Source organism: Schistocerca gregaria, chromosome 5, assembly GCF_023897955.1.
Source record: "Schistocerca gregaria isolate iqSchGreg1 chromosome 5, iqSchGreg1.2, whole genome shotgun sequence".
Classification (NCBI taxonomy): Eukaryota; Metazoa; Arthropoda; class Insecta; order Orthoptera; family Acrididae; genus Schistocerca; species Schistocerca gregaria.
Genome location: NC_064924.1, coordinates 209,196,407 through 209,211,382, shown reverse-complemented (window position 1 = coordinate 209,211,382; position 14,976 = coordinate 209,196,407). Strand labels below are relative to the sequence as shown.

The following is a 14,976-nucleotide window of genomic DNA, read 5'->3' as shown; positions in this document are numbered from 1 at the left end:
AATTCGTAACTATGTTAGCATTCTGCACTGTGTTACACTTGGAGTTCACAAGATTACTAGTTCCAGAAGAGGGCATTTCTTAAACGTGGAAATTTTGCCCAATTTTTCTGTCTTCTAGTGCAAAAAGTATTTTCTCTTTTTTTGAATGAAGCATAGATGAGCACACACATTGTGGAATGTTGCCATGTTTCTCTGCTCTACTACAGCCACTCTGCCATGTAAAACTAAATTAATGTTAGCAAGCAACTACAAGGTGTCTTTTTGTGCATAGACACATGGTAAACTGCTGTGGTCATGAAGTTGCGCAGCAAAGAGAAGAGGGTGTCTTTGTGAGAGTTTTGAATGGATACGCTACAGCCATGTTTTTATTTTGCTGATGAGGAAGGATAAATGTGTGCTGAGAATCAGCAACAGAGTCTCTGTGTCAGGGCTTGTATAACAAACTGAAAGCGAGAGAAGATATCGAGAACTTTATTTCAGCTCCATAAAGGTTTGCATGCATCTTGACTGGAAAATAGTGCCAAAACTGTAACTACACCAAAAACGGCTAGAACTACTCTTTAATAACTTTTCTATTAAACAAATCTAAATTATGTACCAATTGACATGGCTACAATGTTTTTGTAGATCTTGGCAACATACTGCTAAATGGTGGTTCAGTAAAATCTCTCACTGTCATTTCTAAGAACTTGTAAGAGTTACGCACTGAATATAAAATGTGTACCAGAGATTTATCGTTGTACCCCCTCCCTCTTTACCATGTGGGTACTTGTGGGGAAATTCTGCCATTGTCTGTGCTACACACGTCTTGTATTTTAGGCGGCATTCAGGAAGGTTGTAGTGTGCATTGTTTTTCAATCTCCACAGTACCAACTAAACATCCACCACAAATGAAACAATTTTGCTGCATTTGGGCAAAATTAATTTGTTACAGTATGGGCCACATCAGTTATTTTCCTTTTTGCTAACTACATTTAAGCTTCGTTTGTAGGTACTGTCATATAATTCTTAGAGTCCAAACTACTAATAAAATTAAAAATGGAACTTCTTGAAGTATACTCTAGAAATTAATTTAATTAGGTTGATAGTAACATTAACACATTAATCTTTGGATGATGATTAACATTATTGTGAAATATCATGTAACTCTGTTTTACAGACTGTGAAGGACCAACTAACAACATGCAGCCTTGCTGGGATACTACGCGAGTGTGTTTCTCCAAGAATAGGTATTAAACTTGGTAAATTATTTTTTTAAAAGTAAGTGTGTTAAGATATAAAGTGCACTTAAACTGTATGTGTATGCATCGTCTGTCAGTTAGCACACATTCTTAGCACACATAACAACTTAATCAGTGTGCTATGAAAACTTGCAGATTGTTCAGCACTATTAAAGAATTAGGGATCTTGGTGACATACTGTATATCGGTGAAACTTATTCCTCGTTTTTGAACCTTATTTCTTGTTCAGTATGAAGAGTGTACCATTAAAATTCATGAATTGTTTTTGATACACCATATGTTTACTACTTGCACTTTCTTTGTTGTTTGTTCGCAGGAAAGAACAGAAGTCCTGTCATCCGGCAACTCATTGCTATAAATGCATCGCAGACATTAGTGAAATTGCTGCTGCAAATGCAAGTGAAGGAATCAAATGTTCCAGAGATATTGTTACAAGAGATTTTATGGGTTATCTCTCAGCTTGCTCAGAGAGGTGAGAACTGGTTTCCTTATTTTGTAAATTTTCTGTGTGTTCAACTCGGGTACGTTTATATCTCTCAAATCTGAAATGCTTGGTGTGTGGGACATCTGCCACACCAAATTTTTATTATTCAAATAAAACCCAGGGGAAGCCTCTACTGCAATTGTGGACAGATCCAATACAGCACTTGGGAGCAACTGGGACCCGAAAAACAAAAAGCCCCAATGATTTCAGTGGGCCACCATACAGTGCAGAAACAAATGCAATACCCTCAAGAACTAGGCTGTTTTATTGACAGATGATGTGACAGATAGTTCATCATTGCAGGAGTAATATATCAAACACACGGCACAGTAAAGGGTGCCCAAACAGTCGCATCAATGAATAGTGTACTTCGCTCTAGCACAGGCATGTATTTTCATTTGCAAATGTAGAATGGAATCCTGCATTAAATTTTCCCAAGCATTGTGCACCTTCTGTTGCAATTTGGTAATGGTTCTCGCAGACTCTAGAAACAAGTTTGTATCTGCTTTACTTTGTTCCATGCACGTTCAATCAATGAGAGATCTGGGCAATCTTGCTTATGAGGTAGTTGTTGTACACTGTGAAGAGCTTGTTGTGTCGCAGCAGCCATTATGTGGATGTGCATTGTCCTTTTAAAAAGCACATCACCTTCCTGTCAAAGAAATGGCAGTAGCCCAGGGATAACAACCTGAGCAGTGTAGTGGGCACTGATTGCTTTAGCCTGCAGAAACACCAGATGTGACCATGAATTGTAATTCTGCCCTCCTCCCTTTCCGCCCCCCTCCCCTCACACACACACACACACACACACACACACACACACACACACACACACACACACACACACACAAAGTGAAGCCTGGAATGGGACCACTGTTTCGTGGGTCAATGCATTGTGGACCAGGCAGCTCACCAGGTCTACGGTGTTCTCATGTATGTCTATCACACACGTACAGACAGAAGCTACTCTTATCATTGAAAACAACAGAGTGCCATTCCGCTCCCGAGTTGACTCTTTCACAACACTAGAGTAACTGTCCTTGGCGGTGTTTTGGTGTCAGTGGAAGCCTATCAGCAGGACATGGTTGTACGTTAGAACGACTGTTGCACAGACTGTTCAGCTCTAAACTCAGTGCAGTTACTGGCTGCAGAATCAAAATGGAGGAGACACCCAGAGCACCATATGATCTCTGATAACTGTGGCAAATGAATCACTAACAATACAACCCTCAGTATGCATATATTACATTCTGGTACCACTGGACATAGTCCTTGCTGGTTTTGCATTTTTCCCAGCACTGTAGATTATAAATACCCATTCTATGAAAACAACCATGGAAGGAACACCTTCTCAGCAGGTGTCAACAAAATTGAGAAATAAGGAATAAGACGCTGATATCTCAGAACTTCAACTGATAATCCAAAAAATTATGACCACCTGCTTAATTTTGTTTTGGTCCGCCTTTGTAACAAAATACAGCAACCATTGTGTGTGGCATAGATTTGACATGTCCTTGGTAGGCTTACAGACATATGTGGCATCAGATATCTATGGACTAATGGTTTATGGGCACAGATTTGATGTCAGATAGCATCCTAGGCATGTGCCTATAGATCCAGGTCAGGCAAATTTGGAGGCCAAGACACCAACATGAATGTACTATTGTTCTCCTCAAACCAATGTAGCATGATTATGTATTTGTAACATGGGCAGTTATCCTCCTGGAAGATTCCACTGCTTTTGGGTAAACATCAAGCATGACGTGATGCTGGTGGTCCTAAGTAATGTTTGCATAGCCCTTGTCCACAGCTGTCATCGTGCATTCAAGCAGTATCGCAGTTCCCATGGAATCCCTTTGAATATCCCTCATAACATAATACTGCTCCCTAGCCTGTGTCTATGGCACAGTGTATGTTTCAAGAAATCATTGGCTGTGATGATGGCATATCTGGACACGAACTGGTGTAATAAGAAATTTGATTCTTCCAAGCAAGTGACATGTTTCCATTGGTCTACAGCCAGTCCATTGGTGGTATAGCGAGTCTGAGTAGGAGTGTGTCTGGGAGGAAAGAATATTAAAGAGGACAGAGGGAGGAAGTGAAAGAAATTTTTTTAAAAAATCAGGTCAGTACAAAGTTGTCAACAGAATGTAGAAATGCCGAAGAGTGACACTTAGGAATAAAAGCTAAACATTGTAGGAAAAAGAGAGAATACTGTTCAGAAGTGACAAATAAGTAGGTGGGAAAGATATTTAACTTAAATAGAGGAAAACATTGATATCATTAAAGTTGAACTGTTATTTCAATTAACCTTTTATAATGAGCTGTTTGACATTTGTGTCAAAAAGTTAAGTATAATATGTAAAGAGAGAAAACAGAACGAGAAAAAAACTGGTTACTGTAAATGAACTTGAAGATTTACCTACAAACCAAAATTGCACTGCCTACATGGGAAAGGAATCTTCCTTACTTTAAATAGAGAAGTAATTTCAAGGTAAAGAAAGTAGTGCACTACATGCAGAAAGAGACGAGTGTTTTCTTAAAGCAAAATGTAAACTCCTAAAGAATTTTGAAACATAATGCCACATGGCAGGCCCTCAGACTTGTTTCTGCATGGTACAATCCTTGGTCACCTGCAAGCAGCCCCATAGTGTGGGCTTGGTAGCTTTAAATGTACTGCAAAGTGCCAGTTCATGGATTTTTCAGTAGTTCAGATGTATAGCAAATATTTGTTGCAGGCTAGCATAAGAAACGACTCTACAACTGGACCAGTATCAGGCCTTTAATTTTAGAAAATGTAATGCCTTGGAAACAAATATCTGAAGAGCTTTCAAATGCCACAGGGGTTGTTGTTAACTGGCAAATTATATCAGAGACTTGGAGCAGTTGACCTGTATGCCTGATGTTTGGTAGTAGGCATCCCACTCTCGGTAGTGAAGGGGGCCTACTATTTATTCTGGTTGGGGAATATACATATTGCATAGTGAATAAATGAAAGAATTTTCTCTCCACACATGGGCACTTTAATGAGCAGAATTATCTTTATTGCATAGTCATCTGAAGCAAGAGAAGTGGCCAATTCAACCAGAAAGAGAATGTTCTAGTGGTGGTGGTGGTGGATGGGTGCACAGAACAAAAAAAGAAAAGCTTGATCAGGTCACTTGGACTGTCTGTGGAGGCATTTATCGTTTCAGTCAAGAATTGACTGTGAAAGAGAGCAACTGATCATGTAACGAAATGGCCTCGAACATACACTATACTACAGCTTGTAGAAGGTGATATAAAAATCACAGAATATAATTTTGTATTTGATACATGTGCAATTTGTAATCTCTTTTATTTTATCTGTTATAAACTTCTTATGTAGATAATGTTTACATATTTAAAACCTTGAACAGTAGTTATCAAACTCTAATTTTTGACCTCTGATTTCTGTTTTCCTAATTCATGAAATCACCTTATTTTTGTTGTTATGTATCCAAATGTGAGTGCATAGTGATTTTTTTTTTTTTTTTTTTTTTTTTTTTTTTTTTTTTTTTTTTTTTTTAACAGATCCAAAGTTTTCTTTGAAGGCAAGGCTGTTAGGAGCTGTCAAGACATTCCATTATTTATTAAGAATGCATCATAATAACACAAGATTAATTTTTCCACTCCTTTTGATTATAAAAGCTCTCTCTAGAAACAGTAAGTATTGTTTTGTGTATTTATTGAACTCTTCAAGTTTCTTGCTCCTAATTGGAAGTAATTTATATACTTACAGAAATAATTTTGGAATATGTTATTATTTATTTATGTTCTCAATTTCATTTTCAGCTTACACTACAACAGTATTACTCAAAGATGGCATTGTTCCTACAGTGGAGAAAACCCTTGTGACAATGGGTTTTTCACCATCACCAAAACTGAAGCTATGTCTTAGTGTGCTTCATCATCTTAGTAAAAACAGTATGTTTGTAACCTGTGTTATTTAGCTGATTATCTACTCTCACCCTTTTTTCCTTTCAACATAAAACAGTTTCTCTGTTTTCAGAATCTTGTTGTTCCCGCATTGTGAAAACTGGTTTGATTCCATTATTGTTGCGCCTGGTTGAGAGATGGGAACGTTACGATGGAAAAATGAGAATCAGGATATGTAACCATATCTTGGTTATCTTGCAAAATATTTGCCTATCTAGTGAGTATTAATGTTTAGATTTCATACACCATAACACCATATTTCTTGCAAATGAATATTGATAAAATGTGGTCCATATTATACTTCTTGTTAAATTGACATTAACAGTTAGTTAGTTAAAACATTAGCATAATCTGCAAAACTTCTTAATTTAACGCGAGCAGGAATGTCAGAAATTTGTAATATCTGAAAGATAAGTCTACCGTATGAAGAAGTTATATATTATTGAGTAATGTTTGGAAATCAGGCACTGTATTGGTTTCCACTGCTTTGACAACTATCTACTGGTATTTTAAAAATTTAAATTTGAACTTCTTGTACTAACTGTAACAGTCACCCTACTTATTATAAACCATTTGACTCATAAATGACTTTTGCATTCTTCTTTGACTTTAGTTTTAAGAACATATTTTTTGGAATTTAAATATGTTTAGCATGTCAATACAATATTTATCCACAACAAAAAAATATTGTGAAACTGATAGATTCATAAATTTTGCAGATGTAAATTGTTACACTGCAGAGTTAAACTCATTGTATACAAATTTCTGTTCCAGAATTGGGCAGAAAGACTGTGATTGGGAACAATGGATTGCAAATTATGTACAAATTCTGTATTACATGTCCAGAAGAAAAGTGCTATGATCCACTTCTTACTCGTGTTTGCAATGTTATTAATTTATGTCTTGCAAAGAAAAATCTTCCAGTTGATTCTCACTCAAGCCCAGCAGTTTTCAGATTGCCATATGCAAAAGAAAATACATCAGAAGCAAATGGTACTCAATAAACCAAGTTTGTACCATCACACAGTATAATGTAATTAATTATACGAATGTACTAAGCTATATAGTTCTAAATAAAATAGAAAGAAACTTCCACGTGGGAAAAATATATTAAAAACAAAGATTCCAAGACTTAGAAAGTGGGAAAGCACCGGTAGACAGGCACAATAAAATAACAAGTGTTTGTTTGTTATTTTATTGTGCCTGTCTACCGGCGCTTTCCCGCTTCGTAAGTCTTGGAATCTTTGGAACTATATAGATTATATTAAAAACAGAGACCTTTTCAGGTCCCAAACATCTATTATGTATATATGCAGACTAAAGCGACAAATGAAAATTTGTGCTGAGGCACAAACCAGGGTCCTCATGCTCACTAGACAGATGTGCTAACCACTATGCCACCCAGGCACAGTGGCTTTTCACAAATGCACAGGCTGCCCTAGCATTCCTCTCTCCAGAGGAACACCAAGAGGGCCGAGTGTGAATGGGAATTTGTATGGAGGAGGAGGTATGCTAGGGTAATCCATGCAGTTGTACAAAGTCACTGTGGCTGGATGGTATAATGGTTAGCACATTTGCCTACTGAGCAGGAGAACTGGGTTCGAATACTGGCAGTACTGCAAATTTTCATTTGTCATTTCAGTCTGTATACATACATCATAGAAAATATTAATATTGAAGCATAAGTTTGTCTAATTATCTATACCGACTGATAACTTGACATATCAGATTTGCTGTTTAATGTGATTTTGATGAGTATAAAAATACTGTAGTAAAATAAGAACATTATTAAGGCAGAACTAGCAAAATGGACAAATAGTTAATAGCAGACTGATAGCTTATTATTGATACAGTTTCTAACCAACTATTTCTAATCATTAATAATGTGTATTTTGACTGTTTTCATATCCCTGGTAATTAGTTGGATCTAGGCTTCACACCATGATAAAAATCAACAGAAATAAAAATACAAGTTTAGAACCCAGTTACACTGTTTTGTTCAGTTTGTCCAGTTCTGACCCTGAGGGGTCAGCAACAGAAACTAAAGAGAAGCAAATACTGCCATACCTAAAAAAAGAAGCCGTGAAATAGGCCCAAATAATGCTGAACCTCAGACCTATGACAGGAAAGATGCAGTTTTGTTTTTGTGTGTCCATAACTTTGGAAGTTGCTTTTTCAGTATCTGGTGTGCAGGCTTGGTGCTTGTGTTTTTCAGATTTTTTTTTTTTTGGGGGGGGGGGGGGGGAGGGGGGGGTTCATTTATAGTTGCAGCTTTTTAGATCTCAGTTCATTTCAACCTTTTCTAGTTTATCAGCTTTTTATGTGTTTTTCTCAATTACTCTTTATTGGAAATACAAAGTCAGCGAACTGATTAAGTGAACTGGCAGCAGCTGGTGCTTTGCAGACTCTGCAGACTTTGACAGTTTTTGATTTGCAGACAGTGAAGGCAAGTGATCATGAGAATGTAATATAGATAAGATGAAGGAATACAATTTGACACAGTTAAGAGTCTCATACACAGTGCCAGTAACTTCTTTGTTAAATGAAAGAGACGTATGAGAAGTTACACATTTTAATTATCATAATTCATAACAGATAAGGGAAATGTAACTACCACAGATGTTCGTTTGAATTCCCATATCACCATTTTACATTGATGTTTCGTAACTACCCCACAGGCTAGAGCTTGCAGAATTTATATTCACCACAGATAATGTGTGTAAAATAGTCAGAAACAGACCCAGAATTGTGTATTTTTGTAAGCATACTTTTTGTTTTGCATAGTTTAAGGTACTACTTAAAATTGTTCATTAATATATTTCAGTTGTGTACCCTAAATTTACATTTTTGTTGGAATAAAATGTCTTGACATTACTTCTTCAGATATTGGAAAGTCAACATGTTGAATTAATAGAAATTAAAATTATGGCTAATAACTGCATGTTTGGTTGTAAGTGGCCTCTAGTAGATGTAAGTTAAAAAAATTAAAGTGCTAGATTCATCAGCATTTAGGAAAAGTTGCTAAATGTACATCTCTGCAGAATCTAAAGAATAAGAAAATTGGCTGCAGGAAAGAGAGAGAATCTGGCGGGTATGCAAAAGGTTAATCGGCCTGTTGTTTCTAGTTCATAACAGACACAGGAACAAGGTCTATTCATTTGCTACAATGTTAGGTGTCTGCCTTCTTAGTTTACCTCCTGTTGGAGTAGTATTATTAATGTGTGTCCCTCTACCTGAAATCTACACCACCTTCGTAGACATTTTGCTTTAGCACACTGCTCTGTATTTAATAATAAATAGCAATAATAATAAATAGCAATAATAGTAATAATAGTAATAATAATAATAATAATAATAATAATAATAATAATAATAATAATAATAAATACAGAAAGAAAACTTTGTTTCCAGTAACTTAAGACCCACTCTTACGCTCATTACTACCACACTCTCATAGAAAATCACACCAACTTAGTGACTGGACTGAAGGCTTTCTAATAAATAGAACAGAGTATCTCATTTTGAACGCAGTGAAATCCCCACTCATGAAAGTTCTTAGAGATACAATCGGAGGGATTGCTGCAGGACCATTACTGTTCACCACATAATATATAAATAACCTATTGGGTAACTTATAAATCCCGATCAGGTTGTGTCCATGAATGATTAGAGAAGTTTCAATCCTAAAAAATTGTAGCAAAATGGAGGAAGACGTGCAGAAGATTGACACATAGTGCAAGGAATGGCAGTTAACCCTCAACATAAAGAAATGTAACCATTGCACATAAATAGGTAAAAATACTTGCTACTTTCTGACTAAGCAATGTAAATTGCTTGAAAAGGTCACATACATTAACACAATAGAAGATAGATGGGTAGCTTTGAGAAATAAAATAATGAAGGCAGCATAGGGTCCAGCAGGTAGAAAGATAAGTAGTAATCCTTGTATAACAGGAGATATTTAATTTAATTGCTGAAAGAATATATAAAAATGTATCAGATAAAGCACACAAAAGGAAATAAAGACATTTAAAAATGAACTTGACAGGAAGTGCAAAATGGTAAGGCAAGGTAGAGCATAAATGCAAAGCTAAAAAGGCATTCATAATTGTGGTAAATATAAATGTTGCATACAGGAAAATTAAAAATAAAATAAAGAAGTAGATGAGATGAGAGATGTGATATGAGTGGACAAGATGGTTCCAAAATACTACCAAAAATTATTTATATAGAAATGGAAATACTAGTGGAAGCCAGACTTGGGGAAGATCAGGTTGGGTTCCAAAGAAATGCTGGAATATGTGAAGAGTTACTGAACCTATGACTAATCTTAAAAGATAGATTGAAGAAAGACAAACCCATGTTTATAACATTTGTGGATTTGGAGAAATCTGTAAACAGTTTGGGCTGGAAGTAACTGTTTGGAATTATGAAGGCACAAGGACTAAATTACAGGAAGCAAAAAGTTATCTACAACTTCTACAGAAATAAGTTTGCAATTATAAATACTAAAGGACTTGAAAGAGAAGCAGTAGTTGAGAGGGTACTGACACAGAGTTGTTACCTATCCCAGATGATGTTCAATTTGTACACTGAATGAGCAGTAAAGGCAAGCAGGAGAAATTTGGAAAGGGAAGTAATGTTCAGGGAGAAAGGATAAAATCTTTGCGGTTTACCTACAACATTTTAATTTGATCAGAGATGGCAAATGATGGGGAAGAACAAATGAATGGCTCGTATAGTGTCTTGAGAAGAGATTGTAAGATAAACATCAACAATTTAGGCATCAAAATACTGATGATGGCCAAAGTAGAGAGAATATAAAATACAGACTAGCTACAACAAAGAAATATTTTCTGTAAAAGAGAAATATTTAAACATCAGATATAAATTTAAGTATTACGTATGAAAACTTTTTCTGAGAGTATTCATCTGGAGTGTAGCCTTACACTGGAGTTAAATGTGGCTGATGAACAGGAGACATAAGGAGAAAATAGAACCTTTTGAAATGAGACGCCAGAGAATGATATTGAAAATAGATGGATAGATCTGATAACAAGTTCTGATTCAAACTTGCATAAATTGACCAATCAGTTGGTAGGACACATTCTAAGGCCTCAAAACAGTCACCTCAGTTATACAGGAAAATGGGATAAGGACTGGGAAGGAGGTTGTAAAGGGAAACTAAGGTTTAAATACAGTAAGCAAATACAAATGGATAATGGTGCAGCAGGTACAAAAAGACTTGTCAGAAAACTTGTGTGGTGAGCTGCATCCAACCTGGACTGAAGAAAACAGCAATGTTTTGTCCTCTTGCTCTGCAGTACATTTCCTTTATTACTGGCCTTTAAATTAGGAATACAACTGTTTGGTGCCCGTGTAGTAATTGATAACTGCTGTAGAATCTTGGTTGTCTGTTGCTTCAGATATGTGTTGTTTCAGGTGGTTCATCTCGTGAAACAAGCCCGGACTCCGAAGATGAAAGCACTGAGGAGTTTCCAGAGGATGATGACGATGGTGTGACCCAGGAAGAGAATTTGAAGGAACTGCCAGAAAACAAAAGTTCTGATTATGTTCCTCGATCAGCATTGCGTGAAGCAGATGATTTGAAGCAGTAAGTGTACAACCCTTCGAAGTTTGTAAGATATTAGATTTTTTGCTCATATTATTATGATACGTACTGCTTACTATTGGAATCAAAACCAGTGCTTTTAAAATATTGAGATTGGTCAGAATCATCTATTTTAGTCCAAATTTGACAAACTTTACTGCAAGGAACTATTGTTTTAATCTATTTCTCCTAGCAAATCTTACAACTTTTTCTCTAGTCTTCTTCTTCTTTGTCTTCTTTTAAATATTAATGTGTACCTACAATGTGGCAAAACTGCTTTCAAGTAGAAATAATGCCATGCTAGCTGATTATCAGCTATGTAGTCCGCCCCCCGTAGCTGAGTGGTCTGCGCAACAGACTGTCAATCCTAAGGGCCCGGGTTCGATTCCCGGCTGGATCGGAGATTCTCTCTGCTCAGGGACTGGGTGTTGTGTTGTCGTAATCATCATTTCATCCTCATCATGCCCAAGTTGCCGAAGTGGCATCAAATCGAAAGACTTGCACCAGGCGAGTAGTCTACCCAACGGGAGGCCCTCGTCGAACGACATTTAATTTCATCAGCTATGTAAGGCAGTGACACAGTTCAACGAACAATTTAGAACACCATAATCTCAGAAACTGCTATAGGGATTTTGATACAGTTTTGACTGACAGATACACTGATTCACAACGAAGATTTTTATATATTATTCATAAATATTTCATACAAATTCTCTGATTATGGAAAATTAAAGCTACATTGTGAGAACAATAAGATTACCACCTAGTGAACTGTTGCCGTAACTTGAGAGAGAGCAGCAGGCATGACCAGACTTGGATCTGATGTGGTGATCTAGCAGTAGAGCATGTTGTTTTAGGATCAAATCCTGGCTGGATCACTTTCTTCACTCTGCCTTTTAACCTAACATTCACTTCTACCTTTACATCTACATAGCAACCCCGCAATCCACAGTATGGTGTGTAGTGGAATGTACCCCATACCACTTCCAGTCATTTCCTTTCCTGTTTCACTCACAGAGCTAGGGAAGAGGACTGTCTATATGTCTCCATCTGAGCTCTCCTCTCGTCAGTCCATGAAGCATCTCTGTAACACTGGCATGTTGTTCGAACGTGTGTGTGTGTGTGTGTGTGTGGGTGTGTGTGTGTGTGTGTGTGTGTGTGTGTGTGTGTGTGTGTGTGTGTGTGTGTGTTTTGATGATAGGTGTAATCACCGCGTGTAAAAAAAGAATTAGTGGTAGAAAAGACTGTCATAAAAATGATCAGCCATTGTTAATGGGCATTATGAGTGTAAACTAATATGTTCAATATTACAGTGAGAGACAAGCAAACAATTAACCATCATCTGAATAACTCCAACGAATCTGACCGATAACATCAAAAACCATTGGTATCTTGACAAGTAGTCTTTACTGTCATTTTAGGGGCTTATCTAGTTCTTTCCTTGAAAATGACGGAGGTTTACAACATGGTGGGAGAAGCTTAACTTCGCCTTGGGCAATATGTTGAACATTATAGTGTGCATAATTGAAAGGATACAAAGTCCTAATCAAAAAGGCTAGGGAGTTCTCATCATTATGCATGCAACTGATATGTTAAAAAACATAGCTTTTAAACCACGAGTCTTTAAAACTAAGAAATATTATTACTTTGTTCCAAAGTCTACATTGTAATACCATCGTCACTTCTATTTGAGTCTGTTTCTGAACAATCTGATTTTAAATTTACAATAATATCTTCAAGGCTTATAGCCATCATCACTTTCCTGTCAAATTCTTCTTTCTGAAGCTTTTCAGCATGCCACACAGACAGTGCCCACACTACCGGTGGGATGTTGTCTGTTGCCTCATTGTCTACTGCCTCATGCACAAGCAAATCACTGTATGTTATCTTGACTGTTTTGTTTTTTCTCCCACAAAGCGCTAAAATGCCCAAATGAGTTCCACGAGACTACAATGACAGTGATACGTGGGTAAGCGCAAAACTGTGAGATCCAGTTCGCGTGCAAGGAAGTAAAGTTTGTACGTTCCATCACATGAGTTGTACAGTATAAATTAACGAGCTGCAGCTGGGGAAAAATACCCGCTTTTCTGGTATTTGTACTTGATGTTTTCTATATAACAGTTGAATTAGAACTGGCAATGGCTGATTTTGAAACAAGATCGACAAGAATTGTGAATCGAGTCATGAAACTGACAGTGTTCATTGCCGAATGGTAATCATTGCTGTTTTTCTTGCATGTATATACAAGTTTATTCTTAGAAATAAAACCAGAAGAAGAGTCAGCACACAGAATAATTATCTGAGAACCTATCTGTATGAGAATTTTAAAACCACCAGTACCCTCATTTTCCAACAGACTGGAATGATTCTAATTGACCCATCTTTCATCAAGGTAATACACTGTTGAACTACCACCTCCTCTTGTATCGTGAACCTTTATATGGGATATAGTTCATACTGCACCTATGTCACTTCTTTGAACTAAAAGCTCTCTTCTTGACACATCTGAAATCAACGTCTTTTAAAATTAGTTACCTGATGAAGCGCTTACCATTGAAGCCTACATAACTGTAACACATTTTTGTTATGTCGGGCATTCATCATTCACATGGAGCACTTTAAAATATTGTTGTTAAAACTATCCATTTGTGTTACAGGTTCCTTGCGATTTCAGTGCTTTCCAGGCGACAGGAAACCAACTGTTTCTACAGTTCCTACAGCTCTGACACTTTATTTTATAGGTCTCTTTACAATTCTCTTGCTGACACCACATGGTTCTGGAGACTGTTCTTGTGTTTTCCAATGTCAACAGCAGAGACCTGCTTTTAAATTCACGTTTCAAAAAGTTATAAATGTGGTAAATAATTTGCCTTGCCAGCTTGTGAAGCACTTCACTTTTATTGCTGTCACCTGACCTCTTTTTAAAAATTGCAGTTAAATATTTACAAGATACACATTCACAGCTATATTGCTGCAAGAAAAAAAAAAGAAACAAAATAATTGATAGTTGAATGAAAAGCGAAGTGCGGCAACAGCGCAGTGTGTAGGAACGAGATTCTTGCTCTCTAGCTGTAGCTCTCTGTTAGCCGCTCTGAAAAAGAACGAATATTGTTGGCTGACAGTGACTAGTGGAGGGGGATGTGCAGAAAGGCTGAATATTGGGCTGCCGCCTCACATGACACGCAAAATAGTAACAAATCTTAGGATCCCATCTTTTTATTGCTTTGATGTCTTCCTTTGATCAAACCTGGTATGGATTTCAAATACTCAAGCAGTACTCAAGAACAGATTGCGCTAGCCCAATAAACAGAAGTCGACCATTTGCCTTCACTACCACATTCTTCATATTCTCATTGCAGTGCATATCTCATTGCAACATTATACCCAGATATTTAAACGATGTGTTTGTGTGAAGTAAGACACTGCTAGTGCTGTATCTGAACATTATGGATTTGTTTTTCCTACTCATCTGCATTAATTTATACATTATGTATCAAAAGTATCCGGACACCTAGCTGCAAATTACTTACAAGTTCATGGCGCCCTCTGTCGGTAATGCTGGAATTTAGTATGGTGTTGGCCCACCGTTAGCCTTGAGGACAGCTTTTACTCTTGCAGGCATATGTTCAGTCAGGTGCTAGAAGGTTTCTTTGGAAATGGCAGCCCATTCTTCACGGAGAGCT

The 14,976-nt window shown here is 36.9% G+C and overlaps 1 protein-coding gene across 6 annotated transcripts in view; it reads left to right on the top strand.

Moving 5' to 3' along the window:
* The window catches only part of LOC126272348 (cytosolic carboxypeptidase 1-like), a 499,992-nt gene that overhangs the window by 156,539 nt on the left and 328,477 nt on the right, over positions 1–14,976 (top strand). For all 6 annotated transcript variants that reach the window (XM_049975148.1, XM_049975150.1, XM_049975152.1 and 3 more), the window contains exons 4-10: positions 1,160–1,229; positions 1,558–1,713; positions 5,278–5,409; positions 5,539–5,670; positions 5,756–5,899; positions 6,457–6,675; positions 11,125–11,296. In XM_049975148.1, coding sequence (XP_049831105.1) covers positions 1,160–1,229; positions 1,558–1,713; positions 5,278–5,409; positions 5,539–5,670; positions 5,756–5,899; positions 6,457–6,675; positions 11,125–11,296 — 1,025 coding nt within the window. The remainder of the gene's footprint in view (positions 1–1,159; positions 1,230–1,557; positions 1,714–5,277; positions 5,410–5,538; positions 5,671–5,755; positions 5,900–6,456; positions 6,676–11,124; positions 11,297–14,976) is intronic.